Source organism: Pelodiscus sinensis, chromosome 1 (assembly GCF_052426305.1).
Source record: "Pelodiscus sinensis isolate ZL-2025 chromosome 1, ASM5242630v1, whole genome shotgun sequence".
In the NCBI taxonomy this organism is placed as follows: Eukaryota; Metazoa; Chordata; order Testudines; family Trionychidae; genus Pelodiscus; species Pelodiscus sinensis.
Genome location: NC_143052.1, coordinates 348542802 through 348566236, shown reverse-complemented (window position 1 = coordinate 348566236; position 23435 = coordinate 348542802). Strand labels below are relative to the sequence as shown.

The following is a 23435-nucleotide window of genomic DNA, read 5'->3' as shown; positions in this document are numbered from 1 at the left end:
TATGCTCCAATACATCTGTTAGTCTATACGGTGCCACAGGACTTCTCATCGCTTATATTTGACAGAGTTTTTTCCTCCCCTCTCCCTTCTTTTTCTGCTTTAAATTTGGACCACTGTAGCTCAATAAGGCTCTAGGAGGGGTTCCTCCACACCCCCCAGGACTGTGGGCAGCCCCTCTGCTTCCTGTGAGTAGAACACTGCCCACCAATGAGTCTTAGGGAGAGTTTCCTCTTCCAGGTGAGCGGGAGGCCAGGCTGACTCACTACAGGAAACCCCCGATGGTCTGAGTTGCGACCCCTGCACTTACAACCATTTTTGTAAGTGTGGAAGGGGCCAAAAAAACCCAGTTTAGGTCCTCGGTCCGCATTTATGATAGTGCATGGCGCCTGTCATAAATGAGGGTCTGAGTTACGAGGCCCCTGATGTGTGGTGCTCCCCCAGGAACTGATCATGCTGCAAGTTGGGGGCTGCCTGTACATTGTTTTTTATTTTTTTTTAAAGTGGCAGACTAACACTAGGGGGGAGGGATAGCTCAGTGGTTTGAGCATTGGCCTGCTAAATCCATGGGTGTGAGTTCAATCCTTGCAGAGGCCATTTGGGGCAAAAATCTGTCAGGGATGGTACTTGGTCTTGCTGTGAAGGCAGGGGACTGGACTCAATGACCTTTCAAGGTCCCTTCCAGATCTAGGAGATAGGCAATCTCTGTTAATTTAATCTAACACTGCTACCCCTCTGAGGCCCTAAAATAGAAGTGTTTGTGGTCCCGCACCTCCTCAAGGCTGACAGAGGCTGTCCAGTAAGACACAGCTACCGTGATCAATGACACGTGATTGGCGTTACAAGGCAGCATGCTGGTTGGATCCCAGGGTGCAAAGAACTGCCCCAATCGCATGTTCCCTGGGATGTGCTCCAGGAGATGAGGGCAGCCTTGTGTCCCATTTCTACTCATTTTCTGCCAACAGAGTTCAAACTGTGATTTCATCAGATAAATAGGAACAGGCCTGAGTAGTGTTTGGAAGGGAGACTCCCAAGGCAGTCGGCTACTCACTTAAATGCCACATTGACTAATCTCCTGTCAACGCCCAGCTATAGCTAAAAGGGGCGCCCAGTGCTAATAGAATCATACAACACTAGAACTGGAAGGGACCTCGAGAGGTCATTGAGTCCTGTCCCCTGCCTGCACGGCAGGATCAAGCACTGTCTTCAGCTACCTGAAGGGGGGTTCCAAAGAGGATGGAGAGAGGCTGTTCTTATGGTGGCAGATGATGGACCAAGGAGCAAAGATCTCAAGCTGCAGAGGGAGAGGTCTAGGTTGGATATTAGGAAAAACTATTTCCCTAGGAGGGTGGTGAAGCACTGGGATGGGTTCCCTAGGGAGGAGGTGGAATCTCCATCCCCAGAGGTTTTTAAGTCCTGGAATGATTTATTTGGGGTTGGTCCTGCTTTTAGTAGAGGGTTGGACTCAATGACTTCTGAGGTCTCTTCCCACTATAGCATAGGTTCCATGCCCTGGGGGGGACGCAAGGTGACCCAGCCACCCCCCTCCTCCCCCCGCATCAATTCCCCTTCCTTAAGTTTTGCTGCTATTTTTGTTTTTCTGCCATGGTCAGTTTCTTTTTTTTTTTTGCTGCTATTGGGCGTGGTGGGGGTTGGCGTGAGGGTTTCTCAAATCAAAAAGGGGGCGTGATGCCAAAAAGTTTGGGAACCACTGTACTATAGGATTCTGTCAAATTTTCAGGCTCTTCATTCACCATGATGAATCTGGTATTTTGGTCCATTTGTTGTATTTGGAAAATATAAATATTTTTTAGGTTCTTCATTAATCACGGAGCCCTAAAAAGCCAGTACGAATTGCTGTGAATTTGGGGGCATTCCCCTGCTGCAGGATGCTGTCCTTCACTAGTGGCTAGGTCAGTGTCTCACGGAGCCAGACATCGCTGCTAGGTGGGATGCACTTTTCTGGCATCATGAGCCAAAGCACAGTCCAACCTGTTGCCTGGGGCGAAGGCAACACAAGGACCTGCAATGAGGTTAATGAAAAGCAAGACTAGAAAGAGGTTACTATACCTGCCTTCCCAAGTGGCTGTGGTGCCCTGGCAGGCTGCTGACCCAAGCAAGAACAGGCTGCAGACTAAATACTACAGCCACAAGTATTTATACCGCAGGAATGGCCCGCCTCTGGTTAAGAAACCTCCCCGTTCTCTTTCACTTTCAAAATGAATGGGATTTTCTTTAGCTGTAAGGGCTTGATCTAAATCCCACTGAAGCTGGTGGAAAGACTCAATGGGTTGTGGATCAGGCCTGCACTGAGATACAAAGTTAATACGACCTACGGCCAGAGCACCTGAGTATTTCCAGTGTCTCCTGCAAAAGGTCCCAGAACTCAGACTAGCCTGAACCAGAACATCTACATTGTAATTTGATAGCTCTCCCAGACTGGAGAGACTGGACACCGTTGCTGCAATGGGTGTCCCGTCCATCCAGTCTGGGAGAGCTAACGAGCCTAAACAGCCAATTGCAGGACAGCCTGTATGTGTTCTTCAGGATCCCTCTTCACTGACATCCACAAAGATCTGGTGGCCGCACACACTGCAGACACAGTGGGGAAGGTGCTTTGTTGTCATTCCAGGTGCACTGTAGAAAGGAACAGGATGCAGGGTGGGGGAAGAGCACAAGCCAACTAGTCAGAATGAAGGCGCATCCCCTAACAAAGCCTTTCTCCCCTGCAGTGCAGGCTACAGGATTTTGCTACAAGCCAGGCTGGATTAAACTTTATGTGCCCCTAGCACAGCATCTTTGATGTCCATATGGCCCTGCCTACAGCTGCCTGCTCCATGAGTCCTGCCTGGAGCCCCGGAAGCCCTGTTTGGCCCACCCTGCCGCCTGGCCTGGTTCCAAGGAGGCTGCTGTGACTTTTGAGGAAAACATGCTCCCGCCAGCCAGCTGTTTGCTGCCACCCAGACCAGTCAGCCTCCAGCTGTTCTTGTGCCACAGTGGCCTCTGGTGGGAGAAAGGCAGAACTGCAATTTTGGGTTTTCATTTCAAATGGGGACAAAATGAAATGTGGCCATATCAAAATTGTCCACAAAACACCCATCCTGGCTCAGTGAGGAAATGCAAGCAGCCATTAGAAACAGAACAGTATATAAGAAGTGGGGAAAGTGGAAATAGATAATCAAAATATATTAAAAGTTATGAAGTCTAGATAATAAATAAGGGAAGCTAAAGAGATCAAGGAAAACCTTGTATTTGTCAGAGCTAAGGATAATAAGCTTTTAAAAGATAATAGGAACAAAAAAGTGCATTGGGAGGAGGGTGGGGCGCTGCAAGAGCAAGCTGCGGGGAGGATGATCTGGGAGGAGCTGGTCCCTTTCCTGCATGTTTTGAACAGCTGGAGGCTCCCTCTATGCGCCATGTGCCCCTGGCGGGGGGGGGGGGGGGGGAGAGGACACTTTGTGTGTTTATACACCCCAATGCCTATCAGGACCAATCAGGACCAGAGGAAACAGCCCATAGTGTGATTACTTGGATCATCGGTGCCGACTACATGGGAGCTCCAGGCCTGGAGCAAGCATAGAAAAGCAGCACATGCTTAGCACCTACCAGCAATGGTGCTGCAACCCCAGCCAGGGATCAATTGTCCTTGGGCATCTCTGTCCCCACCAAGCAGCTTGCAGAGGGTGACGTGAATCACCCTGGAGCTGTTCACCTTTTGTAGCCCCTGGGCCTGCTGCTGCAGAGGCTAATCCAGACCTGCGCCTCTTGGAGCTGCTTCACTGCCCCAGCCAGGGTTAGAGGTGGGCAACAGGGTGGAGGAGGAGGGGGAGGGCAGGACTCCCTCTGCCAATTACCTGTTCATGGCTTGAATAGGCTAATCTAGAGGCAAGCGTGTGATTTAAGCAGATTGATCTTGTGTGTCCACACTATGCTCATTGCATTGGCGGAATGCATCCTCACTAGCAGGGATTGCGTTACTATACGGAGCACTGCACTGCGGGTCACTGTTCCCCACTGCATGCAGCCAAGTTGAATTTTGGGTTGGGCTTGCAGTGCCTAATGGGACCTGTAATGCAACAGGGTTCTGGACTGGATCTGCAGCACAGTTGCCATAGGTCCTGTGTGATCTTGCCAAGGGCTAAAGAAAATCATTTATTTAGCCATACAGGCTCCGGCAAATGTTTGGAATCCAATAAACAAGCAGTTAATGTAAATATTCATGCTCTCCATAATGTAGGAATCTTGGCATTTAGCCAAGAAGGCAATATGGTTGCGTGCCTCAGTTTCCCTTTTCCATACAGCACATTATTTCTGGACTATCCTTTTTCATGGGAGAAGTTCCAAGACTAGTTTAGAGGCACTAACTGTGGAATATCAGCGACAAGGAGTTCTGTAGCACCTTATAGACTAACAGATGTATTGGGGCATAAGCTTGCATGGGCAAAGACCCATTTCGTCAGATGCATGTAGTGGAAATATCCAGAGGCAGGTATAAATATGCAGGCCAGAATCAGGCTAGAGATAACGAGGTTAATTTGATCAGGGAGAATGGGGCCCACTTCTAGCAGCTGATCTGGAGGTGTGAATACCAAGAGAAGAGAAGCTGCTTTTGTAGTTAATTAGCCTTTCACAGTCTTTGTTTAATCCTGAGCTGATGGTGTCAAACTTACAGATGAACTGTAGCTCAGCAGCTTCTCAAGAAGGATGTGGAGAAATTGGAGAGGGGCCAGAGAAGAGCAACAAGAATGATTAAAGGTCTAGAGAACATGACCTATGAAGGAAGGCTGAAAGAATCGGGTTTGTTTAGTTTAGAAAAGAGAAGACTAAGGGGGGACATGATAGCCATTTTCAGGTATCTAAAAGGGTGTCGTAAGGAGGAGGGAGAAAACTTGTTCATCTTGGCCTCTGAGGATAGAACAAGAAGCAATGGGCTTAAACTGCAGCAAGGGAGGTTTAGGTTGGACATTAGGAAAAAGTTCCTAACTGTTGGGTTAGTCAAACACTGGAATAAATTGCCCAGGGAGGTTGTGGAATCCCCATCTCTGGAGATATTTAAGAGTAGGTTAGATAAATGTCTATCAGGGATGGTCTAGACAGTATTTGGTCCTGCCATGAGGGCAGGGGACTGGACTCAATGACCTCTCGAGGTCCCTTCCAGTCCTAGTATTCTATGATTCTAAGGTGCGACACGACTCCTTGTCACTTTTGCAGATCCAGATTAACATGGCTACCCCCCTGATACTTGTGGAATATCAGTATCACAGGGTGTTTTAACATACAGGGTGTCCTTAGGTGCCACTCTTAACGTAGTTTCCAAAAATCATGCACACTGTGCGTCTTTACAGCTTTTGGCATCAGCAGCACATCGGTTACAAAAGCTAACATCAGCAATAAGAACCAATCCACTGCACACCGGCATCATTTTCTTTACATGCCACGTCTTTGGCTCAATTCCATTAGAGTTCTGGCATTTCAGGGTTAACCTGTGGCTTCCCTCTGCAAAATGAAATGAAAATGTCCTTCCTCCTTGCCCTGTGGGTTCAAATCCTGATGTCTGTTGCTTAACAGAGTCAATTGGCTGGCTGGGTGTGTCCTCTTTGCTCACAACTGCCAGGCATAAAAGTCTCAGAGTGGGAGTCATGTGAGCGTGTAACTTTAAAAACAATGCGTAGTCCAGTAGCACCTTGGAGACTAATATATATATATATGTACTAGGGGGCTGTGTCCCCTGCTCTCTGCACCTCCCAACCCCCTGTCTCTGGGAATAGGCAGGCCCGGCTCTTCCCACAGCCACTGAGGAGGAAAGTCTAGGCCTCTGGGTATGCCTCCCTAGCCAGTCCACACCTCTGGGGCTTCCCCTGCACTTCTCCCCCACAGTCACCCCAGGCCTCTCGGCCCCCTCCAGCCCACGGAGAAGGACTGGGGTGGTGCAGGCCGCATTTGGTTCTAGACCCATTTTCCCACAGGATTTGCAGCATAAAACGGGGGCAGTTTTGTAGCTACATTGGCAACAAGGAGGCGCTGGAAATACTGGGTCATATCAATTTTTTGACTCCGTATGGGCCTAATGCAAAGCCCATTGAAATTAATGGGATCTTTCCATCAGCTTCAGCAAGTTTTAGACCAATCCCTTACTGCTAAAGAAAATGAATTGTGAAAGTGAAAGAGAACCGGAAAGTTTCTTCGGTAGGGTGGGGAAAGGGTGGATGTCTGTTTCCTGTTCTGTACACATTTGCAGTAGTAGTTGCAGCCATTTCTTGCTTGGGTCAGCAGCCTGCCAGGATATCACAGCCACTTGGGAAGGCAGGTATAGTAACCTCTTTCTGGTCTTACCCTTCATTAACCTCATTGCAGGCCCTTGTGTTGCCTTCACCCCGGCAGCAGGCTGGACTGTGCTTTGGTTCTTGATCCAAATCTGCTTTGGGGACTAAAACTTTCATCTTGCAACATCAGAAAAGTGCATCCCACCAACCAGCAATGCCTGGCTCCCTGAGATGCCGACCTAGCAGCTAGTGAATGACAGCATCCCGCAGCAGGGAATGCCCCCAAATTCACAGCATTTTGCACTGGCTTCTTAGAGCTCCATGATTAATGAAGAGCCTGAAAAATATTTAAATTTTCCAAATACTAGGGGGGCGATGCCCCCTGCTTCCTCTCTCTGGGAGTAGGTAAACCCAGCTCTCCCCCGGGTCACTAGGGTGGACCAGACCGAGGCTGTGACCCCCTTCCATTCCTACCCCTATCCCCATGCCTCCATTCCTATACCCCCTTCCTGCTCCCCACACTGCCTGTCCCTACCTCCACCTCCTTCCTCCATTCCTACAACCCCCTTCCTGCTCCCCACACTGCCTGTCCCTACCCCTACCTCCTTCCTCCATTCCTAACCCCCCTCCTGCTCCCCACACTGCCTGTCCCTACCCCCACCTCCTTCCTCCATTCCTACAACCCCCTCCTGCTCCCCACACTGCCTGTCCCTACCCCCACCTCCTTCCTCCATTCCTAACCCCCCTCCTGCTCCCCACACTGCCTGTCCCTACCCCCACCTCCTTCCTCCATTCCTAACCCCCCTCCTGCTCCCCACACTGCCTGTCCCTACCCCCACCTCCTTCCTCCATTCCTAACCCCCCTCCTGCTCCCCACACTGCCTGTCCCTACCTCCACCTCCTTCCTCCATTCCTAACCCCCATCCTGCTCCCCACACTGCCTGTCCCTACCCCCACCTCCTTCCTCCATTCCTATACCCCCTTCCTGCTCCCCACACTGCCTGTCCCTACCCCCACCTCCTTCCTCCATTCCTAACCCCCATCCTGCTCCCCACACTGCCTGTCCCTACCCCCACCTCCTTCCTCCATTCCTATACCCCCTTCCTGCTCCCCACACTGCCTGTCCCTACCTCCACCTTCTTCCTCCATTCCTAACCCCCATTCTGCTCCCCACACTGCCTGTCCCTACCTCCACCTCCTTCCTCCATTCCTATACCCCCTTCCTGCTCCCCACACTGCCTGTCCCTACCCCCACCTCCTTCCTCCATTCCTAACCCCCCTCCTGCTTCCCACACTGCCTGTCCCTACCCCCACCTCCTTCCTCCATTCCTAACCCCCCTCCTGCTCCCCACACTGCCTGTCCCTACCTCCACCTCCTTCCTCCATTCCTAACCCCCATCCTGCTCCCCACACTGCCTGTCCCTACCCCCACCTCCTTCCTCCATTCCTATACCCCCTTCCTGCTCCCCACACTGCCTGTCCCTACCCCCACCTCCTTCCTCCATTCCTAACCCCCATCCTGCTCCCCACACTGCCTGTCCCTACCCCCACCTCCTTCCTCCATTCCTATACCCTCTTCCTGCTCCCCACACTGCCTGTCCCTACCTCCACCTCCTTCCTCCATTCCTAACCCCCATTCTGCTCCCCACACTGCCTGTCCCTACCTCCACCTCCTTCCTCCATTCCTATACCCCCTTCCTGCTCCCCACACTGCCTGTCCCTACCCCCACCTCCTTCCTCCATTCCTAACCCCCATCCTGCTCCCCACACTGCCTGTCCCTACCCCCACCTCCTTCCTCCATTCCTATACCCCCTTCCTGCTCCCCACACTGCCTGTCCCTACCTCCACCTCCTTCCTCCATTCCTACACCCCATTCTTCCCTAATCCCTCCCTCTCCTCAGCTAACCCCTCCCCCTCTGCACCCCCACACTGCCCATTCCCCTGCCTCTATTTCTATATGACCCTCACCCCCACCATCCTTCTATTCTGCACGGCCCATCCCCACATACACTCTATCCCCCGTCCTCCCTCCCCACACACACCCTGCCCCCTCCCAAACGTGGGCAATCTAAGCAGCAAGGAAACAGCTTGAGAAGGGGTTGAGAAGGGGGGATGGGAGTCTGTGAGGGGGCAGGGGAGAGGCTGAGAACATGGAGGATAGAAAGGGGGCTGGGGGGCCATGCAATGAGGGGGAATCTTCAGGTGTCATCATGCAGAGGCAGTGCCCTGTCCCCAGCTATCCCACCCCCGCTCAGCTGTGTTGGCAACCTAGCCAAAACTGCTCCTGCGAGGGCGGAAGGCACATATTTCTTGCTCCCCTCCCCCCCAGAAAGAGGGAGGCCTCGGAGCTCTACCCCCCCCCCCCATCCCGCCCCAACAAAGAGAAGGGTGTGTGGCTCCCAGCCCCGGAAAGGGCTCACCTGGGTATGGGCAGGGAGAGCGGAAGGATGGGCAATAGGATGCAGAGTGATGTGATGGCATCACTCTCTTGTCACACAGGAACTGTTTTTAATATTTATTTATATATATATTTATATATATAGAGAGAGGACAAATTGACCTAAATCCCAGATTCATCACGGTGGATGAAGAGCCTCAAAATTTCATAGAATCATCGGGTTGGACGAGACTTCAGGAGGTCACTGAGTCCAACGCCCTGCCCCAAGTAGGACCAACCCCAACTCAATCATCCCAGCCAGAGCTTTGTCACGATGGGACTTAAAAACCTCTCGGGTGGAGATTCCACCCCCTCCCTAGGGAACCCATCCCAGTGCTTCCCCACAAAAGGAACAGTGAGACAAAGCTCTCCACAGTGACAGTGCAAATGTGTCAGGGAGGTGCTGGGTCCTGAATATAAGGAGCTGAGGTAAGAGCCGGGTGATCTACGCTCTCATCTCTGCTCTGTCACTGGCCACCTCATTGAGCAATTCGCTTTGCTTTCCCTCCCAGCCATTCTTTATCTGAAAACAAACTCCTCAGAGGAGGGATGGACTCCTGAGTCCCAAGCACCATGTGCCCACACTCCAGGTGGGGATCCCGGGGTGCTTCTGTACCACACATTACAGTCTGAGAGGGCAGAATTTGGTGCGTAGAAGCCCAATGGTTTCCACTGAGTAGATTTTAGATCTCTGGTTTGTTACAAGGTGAGAAAGGCTTCCAGGACAGGGACAGCTACAGAAATATTACAACCCACAGGGTCGGCCCACAACATTTTGGCACCTGAGGCAGGGAGCTCAAATGGCGCTCCCATACCCCCTTGCTTTGGCCAAAACTTTGAAAAGTCTCAATTCTGCCTTCTTCCTGTTCTACTCCTCTCATGGTACTGCTCCATCTCTGTGCATCTAGAGCAGAGAGAATATATCTGCACCAGCAGCAGACACAATTTTCTACACTCTGGGTCCTAGTGGCAACTGCCTCAGTCTACCTCATGGTAAGGCCAGCCCTGGCAACCCTAGGGAGTGAAAACAAAGAATCCACTTAGTCTGTCCACAGCTACATCCTAAAAAAATATTGCTCTAGAGGGCAAACGTCCCTGGTTGTTCATTGTACAGGTCTGTCCTGCACTGATACAGCCACGAAGATGATCCATTTCTAACATCTGGTGCACCTTGCAGGCAGCAGGCCATGCATCTTCTCCCAGCGACTGCCTGGGCAGCTGACACCTATCCATCCTTCGCCGCCACGTTAGCCTCTTAAATCCCAGAATCAGGCCCCCAGTGGGATTCCCTAGATCCCAGCCAGTAGGAGTATAGAGCCAGTGCTTGGGGCAAAAGCAGAGCACAGAGCCCTGTGGCCCCCTTCCTAGGAGCTGGGCTTGCTCCTGGCTGCTGCTGGGGTGCAGGGAGGTGGAAGAATGGGTAGGAACGAGGGGCTTTTAAAGTGCGGGTCACAATCCAGCTTTAGGCAGCCATCCCCTTGGGTCCCTGAGCGCTGAGCAAGGCTGCCCAATATTCATACCACAGTGCTGAGACACCCGAAATTTGAAACCCACTGCCCTATGGCGAACAGACCTCCCTAGCCGCTGGGGTCTGTGCATTGTGCAGTCTTAGTGCGCTGACGAGTATCCCCAGCAAACCTGTGGATCGTATTTACATCCCCCAGAGCCCATTTGATAAATGTGATCCCCATGGAGTGACAGCAGGATTCCCACCGACGGCTCCCCACCCCTTCAGCTGAGAACTGTACTCCAGGATCACCCCCCACCTTGGTGTAGTTGGGCTGTGATCAGTGAGAGCAACTCCTCCCTAGGAAACCCCCGTTCCTGAGCGTGGCTCAGCGGATCACAGGACACAAGCAGGACGATGTTTAGTTTTACGATGTTCTTTCCCCCCAAATCTCCACTGACTCTCCTGGTGGATTCTCCCACAGCCGCACGGGGGAGTTGGAACCACCATGAGGTCTCTGCTGATCCCCTTGACGTACTTTTGCCTGCAAACCCGGCTGGGAACTGCTCAGGTAAGTGCCTGAGCCTTGCCAGGGGAGCTCTCTGGGTTTTCTTTGCTCAAGGCTGTGTTGGGTGCCAGGTTGCCTTAGACCCACCGACGTGCAGGGCTGGAAGGGACCTCGCAAGGTCGTCTGGTGCAGCCCTCTGGGCTGAGGCAGGGCCTAGCTCACTGAGACCAGCTTTGATGGATTTTGTCTAATCAGGGCCCCTCGACACTTTCCCCAGTGCCTGGTCGGGGGACGCAGCCTCTCACTGAACTGGGCGCCAGGGCACGGCTCCATCAGACTCCTTGCTGCTGCCTTCCTGGACATCTTCCTACCACAGCCTGTTCCCTGCCTGTCTCCCCTCAGCCTCTCCAGGCTCAGCCTTCTGTCAGGGCTGGACCCGCAGGGCTTCCCCCGGAACTCCCCAGCGTGATCCCACAGGAACAGAGCAATTTCTGTAAACCAAGCTCTGCCCCGCTCAGGCTCCCTCCTCACCCTGCAGGAGCCTTCCTGTTCTCCTCAGGTCTCTGAACGTTTTACTGCCCAGGGAGGGACTGCAGACGTCTCCCTGTCTCCCCTCCGTCCCCCACGCTCCACTACAAAGGCCTCTTGGGCTTTCCCATCACTGGGGCCCTATCAAAGTCACAGTCCACTGTGGTCTGTTTCACAGCCATTGGGTTTAAAAAAGGATAAATTTCACCATTTTAGCTTTTTAAATCTGAATTTCATGATGTAGTTGTCGGGGTCCTGACTCAAAAATGTATGTACAGGGAGAAAAGCACAGAAAAGACCAGATTTCACGGGGGGAGACCAGGTTTCATGGTCTGTGACACATTTTTCATGGCCATGAATTTGGCAGGGCCCTAATCACCAGAGCCTCTGGCTTCTCCTGGCCCGAGCCCACCCACCCCTGGCCCAGGCATCACTGCCCCTCGCCTGCTCCTGCCCAGACCCTCCAGTTCTGGCGCCAGGCCTCTCTCTGCCATTATCCCCAGAGGGGACATTCCCTGCAACTGCATTTGTGCCTAACACCCCTCCAGGTGTCACCCAGCAGCCTAATGGGGTGCAGGCTCCTATTATTTCCTGAGTCCATCATACACCCAACCCTCCTTCACTGAGCCCCCATGTCTCCAGTCCAGATTCCTACACCCCCACATTCCCAGCCTCCTGCCATTACATTCCTGCACCCACACCTCAACCCTATGCTTTGAACCCCCCATGCACCCAACCCCTCTGCCCCAATCTAGACTCCTGCACCCCCACATCTCCAACCCCTCTTAACCCCTGGTTTACCAGGGTAGTATTCGTACAACCCACCACAGAGTGTTGAGAAATTGCTTCTCTAAGCTTTGTCCCAATGTGACACACAACAGACTGACCCGTCCTTTTCTAGCACAATTGGAGATGAAGCACCTTGTGCGACTGGGCACTGTAGGTCATGCATAGAGTATAAGAAAATCACGGCGTGGAAACAGTGTGCTGCAGACCTGGGGTGAGAGGCAGTAGCAGAAGCTGGATTTTAGAGAGTCGAATAGGGTAACAGTGCGCAGCCATGTGTGCTGGCTGCTGTAAAGAACAGCGAGGAAACGTCACCTTGAATTACCTGTAGCCACACCTCTATTCACGATAGTTCGTGAAAACATTTTGGTCCCGATCCAGCAAAGCACATAAGCATGTGCTTAACCTTAAGCACATGAGGAGTTACACAGACATCAGTGGGGGCTACTCCCCTATTTCAAGTTAGACAGATGGTCAAATACCCTGCTGAACTGGGCCCTACCTTGTAACATAGCCCCCCATTCCCACACGTGCTGTCTCACGCCTGCCTGTAATGTGACATTTGCTGCACATGGACCGTGGGGGCGCCCAGAGCGGTGTAATGCATAAGAACATAAGAACATAAGAACGGCCATACTGGGTCAGACCAAAGGTCCATCTAGCCCAGTAGCCTGTCTGCCGACAGTGGCCAGCACCAGGTGCCCCAGAGAGGGTGGACCGACGACAACGATCAAGCGATTTGTCTCCTGCCATCCCTCTCCAGCCTCTGACAAACAGAGGCCAAGGACACCATTTTATCCCCTGGCTAACAGCCTTTTATGGACCTAACCTCCATGAAATGATCTAGCTTCTCTTTAAACTCTATTATAGTCCTAGCCTTCACAACCTCCTCTGGCAAGGAGTTCCACAGGTTGACTACACGCTGTGTGAAGAAGAACTTTCTTTTATTAGTTTTAAACCTGCTACCCATTCATTTCATTTGGTGTCCTCTAGTTCTTCTATTTACGGAATTAATAAATAACTTTTCTTTATCGGCCCTCTCCACACCACTCATGATTTTATAGACCTCTATCATATCCCCCCTCAGTTTCCTCTTTTCTAAACTGAAAAGTCCCAATCGTTTTAACCTCTCCTCATATGGGACCCGTTCCAAACCCCTAATCATTTTAGTTGCCCTTTTCTGAACCCTTTCCAAGGCCAAAATATCTTTTTTGAGGCGAGGAGACCACATCTGTACACGGATTCAAGGTGTGGGCATACCATAGTTTTATACAGGGGCAGTAAGATATTCTGTGTCTTATTTTCTATCCCTTTCCTAATAATTCCTAGCATCCTATTTGCCTTTTTGACCGCCGCTGCGTGGAAGTTTTCAGAGAACTGTCCACGATAACTCCAAGATCCCTTTCCTGATTTGTCGTAGCCAAATTAGCCCCCATCATACTGTACATATAGTTGGGGTTATTTTTCCCGATGTGCATTACTTTACACTTATCCACATTAAATTTCATTTGCCATTTTGTTGCCCAATCACTCAGTTTGGTGAGATCTTCTTGGAGTCCCTCACAGTCTGCTTCTGTCTTGACTATCCTAAACAGTTTTGTATCATCTGCAAACTTTACTACCTCACTGCTTACCCCTTTCTCCAGATCATTTATGAATAAGTTGAAAAGGACTGGTCCCAGGACTGACCCTTGGGGTACACCACTAGTTACCCCTCTCCAATCTGAAAATTTACCATTTATTCCTACCCTTTGTTTCCTGTCTTTTAACCAGTTCTCAATCCAAGAAAGGACCTTCCCTCTTATCCCATGGCCATGTAATTTACACAAGAGCCTGTGGTGAGGGACTTTGTCAAAGGCTTTCTGAAAATCCAAGTATAGTATATCTACTGGATCCCCCTTATCCGCATGTTTGTTAACCCCTTCAAAGAACTCTAAGGGTATGTCTACACTACCCCGCATTTGCATAAGCCGGGCGCCGCCATTTTTAAATCCCGGCTAGTTCGAACCCCGTGCCGCGCGGCAACACGCGGCACGGAGTAGCTAGTTCGGATTAGGCTTCCTAATCCGAACTAGCTGTACTCCTCATTCCACGAGGAGTACAGCTAGTTCGGATTAGAAGCCTAATCCGAACTAGCTACTCCGTGCCGCATTTAGCCGCGCGGCACTGGGTTCGAAGTAGCCGGGATTTAAAAATGGCGGCGCCCGGCTTATGCAAAGGAAGCCCGGGAAATTCAAATCCCGGGCTTCATTTGCAAGTGCGGTATGCCTACATTACCCCGCTAGTTCGAATTAGGAGGGTAGTGTAGACGTACCCTAATAGATTAGTAAGACAGGATTTCCCATTACAGAAACCATGTTGACTTTTGTCCAACAAATTAGGTTCTTCTACATGCTTCGCAATTTTATTCTTTACTATTGTTTCGACTAATTTGCCCGGTACTGACTGCTAATTTCTTATTATTGGAGCATGGAATTACTATCCATAGCGATTCTATGGAACATGTTGATTCACTTAATATTTTTATTTCGTTTGATTCTACATTATCTTTCACATACAGTGCCACTCCGCCACCCACCCGGCCTGCTCTATCCTTTCTATATATTTTATATCCCGGTATGATTGTGTCCCACAAATTTTCCTCATTCCACCAGGTTTCAGTGATGCCTATTATGTCATTCTCCTCATTTAATATGAGGTACTCCAGTTCACCCATCTTATTAGTCAGACTCCTGGCATTTGTGTACAAGCACTTTAAAAATTTGCTTATTTGTCTGCCCTTCCCTGATGCATTGGATTCCTTTGTCTGAAGTTGTTTGTCTGCTCTGGTCCATGGTTTGTCCTCTCCCCTCCTCTCTTTCTGACTACAGCCTAGAGAATCTCTATCAATAGATTCTCCTCTAAGAGAAGTCTCCCTCCGATTTACGTGCATCTCCACACCAATCGGCTTTCCCCCATCTCTCAGTTTAAAAACTGCTCTACGGCCTTTTTTAATGTTTAGTGCCAGCAGTCTGGTTCCATCCTGGTTTAGGTGGAGCCCATCCTTCCTGTATAGGCTCCCCCTCTCCCAAAAGTGTCTCCAGTTCCTAATAAATCTAAACCCCTTTTCCCTACACCATCGTCTCATCTACGCATTGAGACTCTGAAGCTCTGCCTGCCTAGCTGGCCCAGCGCGTGAAACTGGAAGCATTTCCGAGAATGCCACCATAGAGGTCCTGGATTTCAGTCTCTTTCCTAGAAGCCTAAATTTGGCCTCCAGGACATCTCTCCTACCCTTCCCTACTTCGTTGGTACCTACGTGTACCACGACCACTGGCTCCTCCCGAGCACTACACATAAGTCTATCTAGATGCCTCGAGAGATCCGCAACCTTCGCACCAGGCAGGCAAGTGACCATACGGTTCTCCCGGTCATCACAAACCCAACTATCTATGTTTCTAACGATCGAATCACCCACTACTAACACCTGCCTCTTCCTAACTGGCATTCCCTCCCCATCAGAGGTATCCTCAGTGCGAGAGGATACCGCAACATCCTCTGGGAGGAGGGTCCCAAGTACTGGATTATTTCCCTCTGCTCCCATTGAATGCTCTGTTCCCTTGAGACTTTCATCCTCCTTAAGAGCACTGGGGCTCTCAGACTGGAGGTGGGACAGTACTACAGTGTCCCGGAAAGTCTCATCAACATAGCTCTCTGCCTCCCTTAGCTCCTCCAGTTCAGCCACCCTGAACTCCAAAGCCCGAACTCGGTCACTGAGGGTCAGGAGCTCCTTGCAACGGGTGCACACATACGCCACCCGCCCACAGGGCAGGTAATCATACGTTACACTCGACGCAATAAACAGGATAGCCCCCACTCTGCTGCTGGGCTTCTGTCTGCATTTTTCTAATGAATAAGTTTAAGTGTAAACTGGAATTCTTTTTAAACCTCTGGAATATAGATTATTCTAAAAGTTATGTTTCAAAGGTCCGAAGTCACTAGTGCCCTCTAACTTCCCTCTCCAAACTCTCCTGTTAGCTGTTCCTGTTCGCAAGCTCCCTGGTCGCTGAGTCACAGGCTTATATAGCTCTGGTAGCCCCTCCCCCTGACTGAGGCTCAGCCAATTAACAGAGGCTTCTAGCCTCCTTCTCCTTTCTAATTGGCTGTGTGTGTCAGTCACCCCCAGCTCTTCCCTCCTCTTCCAGGCTCACTCTCCCACCTTCTCCTGACCTTCCATGTGCCTTTGGGGGTTGGATGGAACCTTCCCACGGGCTCTGCCAGCCCTGGAGCATGCAATGCTTACATAGGTGGTCTCCCACTGAGGTAAACAGGGGGGCTACGTCTACACTGGCATGAATTTCCGAAAATTCTTTTAATAATTTTCAGAAAAGTGCATCTAGATTGGCAGGATGCTTTTCCGCAAAAGCACTTTTTGCGGAAAAGCGTCCGTGGCCAATCTAGACGCACTTTTCCGCAAAAAAGCCCCGATTGCCTTTTTCACGATCGGGGCGTTTTTGCGGAAAACAGTACTATGCTGTCTACATTGGCCCTTTTGCGCAAAAGTCTTTTGGAAAAAGACTTTTGCCCAAACGGGAGCAGCATAGTTTTTCCGGAAAAGCACTGATGATTTTACATGAGATCATCAGTGCTTTTCCGGAAATTCAAGCGGCCAGTGTAGACAGCTGGCAAGTTATTCCGGAAAAGCAGATGATTATCCGGAAATACTTGCCAGTCTAGACACAACCGGGTGGTTTCTAGATATTCCGGTGGGAATTGGATTGGGATCTGAGTCCCTCCTGGCTCCATCCCTTCTACAGCCCTTGTTCCCCCTGCTACAACAGCCCTCTTAATGTGTCCCTTCCTGCCTTTCTTCCTACCCCCCTCTCCCACCTGCACACATGGCAGCCGTCACTCTAACAGAGTTCTCCAGGATCCCAAATCTCCAAAGTTACTAGTCCTGCCATTGTCCCCTAACAGCCCTGAAGTGTTTGCTGAGAAGCAGCTTGTCCTGAGAGCTCGGCTTGTTTTCCCAACAGACGTTATTAAACCAAGTCAGATGTTCAGTTAATGCCTCAGTAGCTGAGGCTGCAGACAGCACTGATCAGTTATTACAGGGAAACTATAAATCTCCTGCATCCCTAACCCCAAAGTCATGGAACCTATTGCCTTGCAATACCTAGAGGAGTCTTTTTATGTGTCCTGTCCCTTTCTCCCACTTTCCATCTGTCTTGTCTGTTTAGAGCTCAGCTCCTAGGGAGCAGAAGTCATCTCCAAGTGTGTTTGGCCAGGGCTGAGCACAAAGGGACCTTGTCCTAGGGGGTGACCTTTCGGTGCTATTATAACACCAGTGCTGACCATATGTCCCATTATTCTCCCTGGCTCCAACACAGGTGGCACTAAACATGATGCTCAATGCTTTTGATGACCAATACATAGGATGTGCTGAAAAAATGGAAAGAACTGCATCTGCACTGCTAGCAGAAGAAAAGTCGAAATCCTCACATCTTGATGATGTGTGGGGAAAAGCAACAGTCAAATGGGAAGAAGTGAAAAGAAATATTCCTCTCCCCAGAAACTTTCGGGATGAGTATGGAATAGCCATAGTCGCCTATACTTACAGCTCCGGTTTCTACAACAAATATTTTTCAACTGAATTTAATCTGGCAGTGAAAGAGAACGGGAAATCTCGAGATGATTACATGAACAATTTCCAGTTCAAAGCCTTTCATTATTATTTGACAAGAGCCTTACAGCTGTTACGCGGGAAATGCGATGTAATGTACAAAACGACAGTGTACCGGGGGGTTAAAGACACATTCCAACACTCAGGTTCAGATCCTATCAGGTTTGGACATTTTGCCTCTTCCTCGGTTAATAAAGAAGTGGCGAAGGGGTTTGGCACGGACACATTATTCACCATCCACACGTGCTTCGGCGTTGATATCAAGAAATTCTCATTCATACCAGTCCAAGAAGAAGTGTTAATCCCAGTCCATGAGAAGTTCCGTGTGACCCCAGATGGGAGTAACAGATTTGTCCTCTGGAGCACAAACAAGACCTGCAGCCACTTTAACTGCGCGCACGAGGGCCGTGAGTACTGGGCTGAACAGGAGAACTGTTGGGGGTTGGGGGGAACGACTGTTTGCTCTGGGGAATTTGAAATGCCCTGGGGGAGCTGACGAGAGGGACGCTGACATGGGGACTTGCCACCAAGGCTGGGGGAGACGGGCTGCCATGACTCTTGCAGCTAGCGAGGGCTCAGGCTTGGATGGGCAGACACTGGGCCCCAAGTGCTCTCTGAGGACAGAGAAGGTGCCTAGACACCATGGCGAGGGGCTCACTAAAGAGACAAGGAAAGTCCCCAAACAGTTGCAAGTTTTACATACACACACATGCTCCCTACAGGGCCTGGCAGAGCAGCTGTGTCTCCTCAGACAGGGCCCAGCCAAGCAGTAGGCTGCAGGCAGGTGGCCTAGTGTGTGGCTGGCACATTATTTAGGGCAGGCAGGGCTAGGGACGATGGTGAGGAACTTCAGAGAGATGTGACCAAGCTGGGTGAATGGGCAACACCACATCAGGTGAAATTCACTGACAGGCAATCAAGGTATCACGCGTTGGGAGAAACAGCATCACTGGGTTGTTAAGGAGCTGGGCTGACTCAGACAGAGACCAGGCCATCATTGTGGGGAGTTCGGTGGAAATCCCAGTGAAACCTCTGCTCAGCGTGCTGCTAGGTCTGTAAAGCAAACAACATGTTAGCCAGCCTAAGGAACAATGGGATGGAGAAGTATGTGAAATGTCACAGCACTATTATTAGAATCAATGGGGCAACCTTTCTTGGGATACTAGATTTGGACCTGACCACACTAGCTCTAAAACTGTTTAATTTATGAGAGTTGTGGAGACACTTCTAAAGGTGAGCCTGAAATGGTTTAATTAGCAGAACCAACACCCATAAGAAATACAAGATGGAAACATACAAAATAATAAATGAGACAGTGGCAGATCAGAGAGTGCCATTTTCCCTTTTCTCAGAAAACAAAAAATAAACTGAAGGCAACATATTGTAACCAGTAAATGGGAATGTCCTGTTAGATAATGCAGGGTACACTCGTGGAACTCATTGCCACATGATTTCCATAAGGACATGTGTTTAGTAGAATTAAAAAAAAAGTATTTATTTATACAGACATAATTTCACCAGTTATGTTACATAGGATAAAACAATTGTTTTTAAAGGGACTATAATCCCCTCGGCCTGAGGACATATAGCAGTTACTAGGTGCCAGGGTTGCAAAATAACTTTTCCTTTGTGTCGGTAATTCCAGAATTGTTTGTGAGGGGATTTCTTGCAGCTTGCCATGATGCAGTTGGGCCTGCAGGATTTCTGACTAGATGCAGCCTGTTGGTGGGCTCCAATCTGACAATTACCAGGTTTCTATGGAAACAGTAGAACGAAGTTGAAAATTCTGCCTGGACAGATCCTACATCACTGACCCTCTGTTTGTGCCATAGGAGAGAAGAACAACACGTGTGTTGATAACTCGGGTAAGAAAGAAACTTTTCCTTTGCATTGTTCTGACAATGACTTGCCCTCTGTGCTGAAGTGCAGACCCAGGAGCAGCCCCAACAGGCAAACATGTCACATGAAACCAGTTGAGAATTACATGGGTTTAACTATAGATTCTATTTAACCAATTTCCCTCATGACTAGTCTCTAAGCAGCTTCAGGTCCCAGTGAATTCTGTGTGCTGTTGATTTCAGAAAAGAAAATGTAGGGAGAATGGCCCCTTAGAGCACTAGTGTTTTGATATCCAACTAGTTCTGAAGCTGTAGCCACTATAGTGGCTACTGTTATAGTGAACGAGCCACATTATTCTGAAATAATGATGAATTGTTCAAATCAACTAGCCACACTCAACTGGCCAAATAGCCACATGTGGCTAGTGGCGAGTGTGCTAAGCACCATGGCACTAAAAATTCATCTTCAGTCTTCTCAACTATAATCTGAACACCCCCCGCCACAACCCTACAATCCTCCTAAGAACTAGGCCCATTCTATCCCCAGGGGAAGTACACCTATCCCCTCAAAAGACCAATCAGCTGTTTTTCCAGTTTAGGTCGGGAAAATCTCAATGAAACATTTCTCATTGGAATTTTTCAATAGCAATGCCTAGGAGTTATGGACCTCAAGATTTCCTGCACCTTTGACTCTGGGATAGCCTGCGTGGTGCACTGCCCCAGGGCCATGGGTGAAGAATTTCAATTTTTTTTGTTTTCAAATTGGGACAAAGCAAAATGTTGCAATATCGGAATCGTCCACAAAAGGGAACGGCCCCTCCCTGCCCAGCTCTAAATCTTCCCCTAAAGCCAATAAAATACCATCAGAAATAGCACTCCTGGGGTCTGCAGCCAGGGATCCACACACTCGTGTCCTTATTGCTCATGACGGGAATGCACTTACGTGTAGACAAGAAACTTTAACCGGAGCCTCTCGGGCTGGCTTGGGTGAAATGGGCTCCTCAATGATACTTGCAAGGAAACAAGTAGGCTAGGGAGGGAGGAAGCAGGGGAAATATGTTGCCAATGAGGTGAATGTCCCAGGTAGAGCCCAGGCTGGGGTGTCCTGTGGAGGGGAAATGGAGTAACGTTGTCCCTTTGGCATAAACAAGTTCCACTAGCTGTTTCCAGCTGTAGGATCTCTGTCTGGTTGGAATTATTTCCTATCCATTGTCTGATCCGCTTTTTCTTTTTAACAAGCTACCAGAGGAGGCGTCGCCTTCCCCGGCGGGATGATCCCTTCTCTGTTTGGAGGATCCATTATCCTGATCCATGCTGCTGCTCTGAAGCTGACGGCCGGTTTCTAAATTTTCCTATTTGCGTTGCTCTTTTTTTCTCTCTAACACAAATCACAGGGATGGGGCTTGCCAGAGCCAAAGCCGCTCTGCTCTCCTGCCAGCGTTTGAAGGGAAACCGATGGAGTGTCGCTGGTACCTGCTTGGGCAGCTTTGATTAGACGCGCCGCATTAGTAGATCACAATGAAAGCTCATGGATCTGTTCCAAATGCAGTAGGATTTGTGTTACTATGCTAGAGCTATAAACGGGTGCTTGTTATAGATATCGTTTCTTATTAGTCAAGTTAGCATTTTCTACCAGCTTTTGATGACTTCAGTAAAAGTGTCGTGATCTGCCCACAGCAAATATGTTCTTTTCACACATGTGGATTACACTCCCACCTGAAAGATAAAATCAGATGTGCCCTCGGATGTGAGCTGAGTCAGGAGCCACCCAGCAGACTCTCATAGAAGATGTTAAACTTTGAGTAGTTGAACTTTCTTTTCCCCACTTAACCTGGGGTGGGTCTTTTGCTCATGGTGTAAGTTTATGAACAATGTGATTATTTCCCACCTTAATTCACAGTTACTGCCTTCCTTTTGTTAAAAGTTTCTTTGCTACACTCAGACTCTGTGCTTGTAAAAGGGGAAGCATTGCCTCCTAGGGTTGGCTAGTAGGTGGTGTGTAATTGTCCCAGATCACTTGGCAGGGGTTACATCTGTTTATTGTTGTGTTGTTGAAAAGAAACCCCTGGACAGCGAGCTCGGCTCTTGTTGCTTGTTTCCCAAAGCTGAAGAAAGTAAGTGAGATTAATTGGGAGAAAAAGTGTAGACAAAAAATTCTGAATGAACATTGATAGTTTTTTAAGAAGAAAGTAAGAGGATAATTTTCGCTCAAAACCCATCGTGACTCATTGAGGGAATGAAAGCAGCCATTAGAAATAGAACAGTACTGTATATTAGAAATGGGGAAAGTGGAAATAGATAATAATGAAAATAAATTAAAATGTATGAAGTACAGACAATAGATAAGGGAAGCTAAAGACATAAAGGAAAACCTTATTTTTGTCAGAGCTAAGGATAATAAGTTTTTAAAAGATAATAGGAACAAAAAAGTGCTAACACTGGTATAGGCCCTGTGATGGATGCGAGGGATGCTGCCCTTTTCTAAACATCTCAGCATTCAGTAACTAAAAGGTTATACCCAGGCTATTTCAGAGGAGGCTTTTCCAAAATTTGGTCTGTCTACACTGGGCCAAATTTTGGAAAGGCTGTCTCTTTCAAAAGAGCCCTTCTTCTTGGGAAAAGGAAGAGTGAGTCTAAATAAATTAAAGGAGATTGCCTATCTCCTAGAACTGGAAGGTACCTTGAAGGGTCATCAAGTCCAGTCCCCTGCCTTCACAGCAGCACCAAGTACCATCCCTGACAATTTTTGCCCCAAATGGCCTCCTTGAGGATTGAACTTACAACCCTGGATTTAGCAGGCCAATGTTCAAACCACTGAGCTATCCCCCCCCTTAAGTCTACTCTTCCTTAAAAAAAACCTCCAAAATAAAAACAAAACAAAAAACCAGACGAACAGACGTGTTCCCTGGATGCAGCGGAGTTTTTCTGGGATACTGTCCTGGAAAACCCCCGTAGTGTAGACATAGCCCCAGGGTAGCCAGAAAACGTTGGCAGGGAGCCAGTAGAACTAATGGGAAGACATGTTGAGATTTGAATTGAAAGGGAATCTGCCTGCTGCAGTTCTTTTGTGGGAGTTCAAACCAGGACCTAGGGGGAAAGATGAATTGAATCCAGCAGGAATATTCATGCCTAGAATAGGAATGCCCATGCCTTGAAATGGACTGGACCTTGAAGCTTGACGCTATCAACATGCAAGTACAGTAAAACTCCAGTGGTCCGGCATCCAATGGTCCAGGACTTCTGATGGTCCGGCACCATCTGGAACCCAGAAGTGCTCCGGGCAGCTGGATAATTGGGGCTACTCTGCCCCGGGCTTCCCCGAGTCAGCCGCTGGTGAATTTCAGCAGCGGCTGACTTGGGGAAGTCTAGGGCAGAGCAGCTGGGGTGCTGCTGGGTTGGTCCCACAGCGCCCCTCCCACTCCACCCCAGACCCCTCATAGCCCTCCCCTTCCGATAATCCAGCTTATCTGATAATCTGACACCCCCTGGGTCCTAAAGGTGCCGGATTATTGGAAGTTTACTGTAATAGGGAACGTTTAATTAGACGCAATCAGATTCTTTTCTTTGTTTTGTAGTTTGGTTAAATTCCTCTGTGCTAAGACCATGTGCCACCCTCCTCCCCCCCCCCACACACACTATGGCTACGTCTACACTGGCCCCTTTTCCGTAAGGGGCATGTAAATTTCACCTATCGTCGTAGGGAAATCCGCGGGGGATTTAAATATCCCCCGCGGCATTTAAATAAAAATGGCCGCCGCTTTTTTCCGGCTTTTAAAAAAGCCGGAAAAGAGCGTCTACACTGGCCCCGATCCTCCGGAAAAAGCGCCCTTTTCCGGAGGGTCTTATTCTTACTTCAAAGTAAGAATAAGACCCTCCGGAAAAGGGCGCTTTTTCCGGAGGATCGGGGCCAGTGTAGACGCTCTTTTCCGGCTTTTTTAAAAGCCGGAAAAAAGCGGCGGCCATTTTTA

At 49.4% G+C, this 23435-nt stretch overlaps 1 protein-coding gene across 1 annotated transcript; it reads left to right on the top strand.

The window, feature by feature from the left end:
• Positions 1-10517: 10517 nt before the first annotated feature.
• On the top strand, positions 10518-23070 carry LOC142826602 (ecto-ADP-ribosyltransferase 5-like). Its single transcript, XM_075919675.2, has 4 exons — positions 10518-10716; positions 17337-18036; positions 19462-19494; positions 20707-23070. Exons 1-4 carry the CDS (start codon positions 10654-10656, stop codon positions 20811-20813), a joined length of 903 nt encoding a protein of 300 aa, XP_075775790.2. The 5' UTR covers positions 10518-10653; the 3' UTR covers positions 20814-23070.
• The last annotated feature ends 365 nt before the right edge of the window (positions 23071-23435 follow it).

Excerpts from the sequence above, each read along its gene's own strand:
- LOC142826602 (XM_075919675.2), top strand. The coding sequence starts at position 10,654 with ATGAGGTCTCTGCTGATCCCCTTGACGTACTTTTGCCTGCAAACCCGG. Across the intron at positions 10,717-17,336 it reads CCCGGCTGGGAACTGCTCAG|GTGGCACTAAACATGATGCT; the intron begins GTAAGTGCCTGA and ends GCTCCAACACAG. Across the intron at positions 18,037-19,461 it reads TAACTGCGCGCACGAGGGCC|GAGAGAAGAACAACACGTGT; the intron begins GTGAGTACTGGG and ends TTTGTGCCATAG.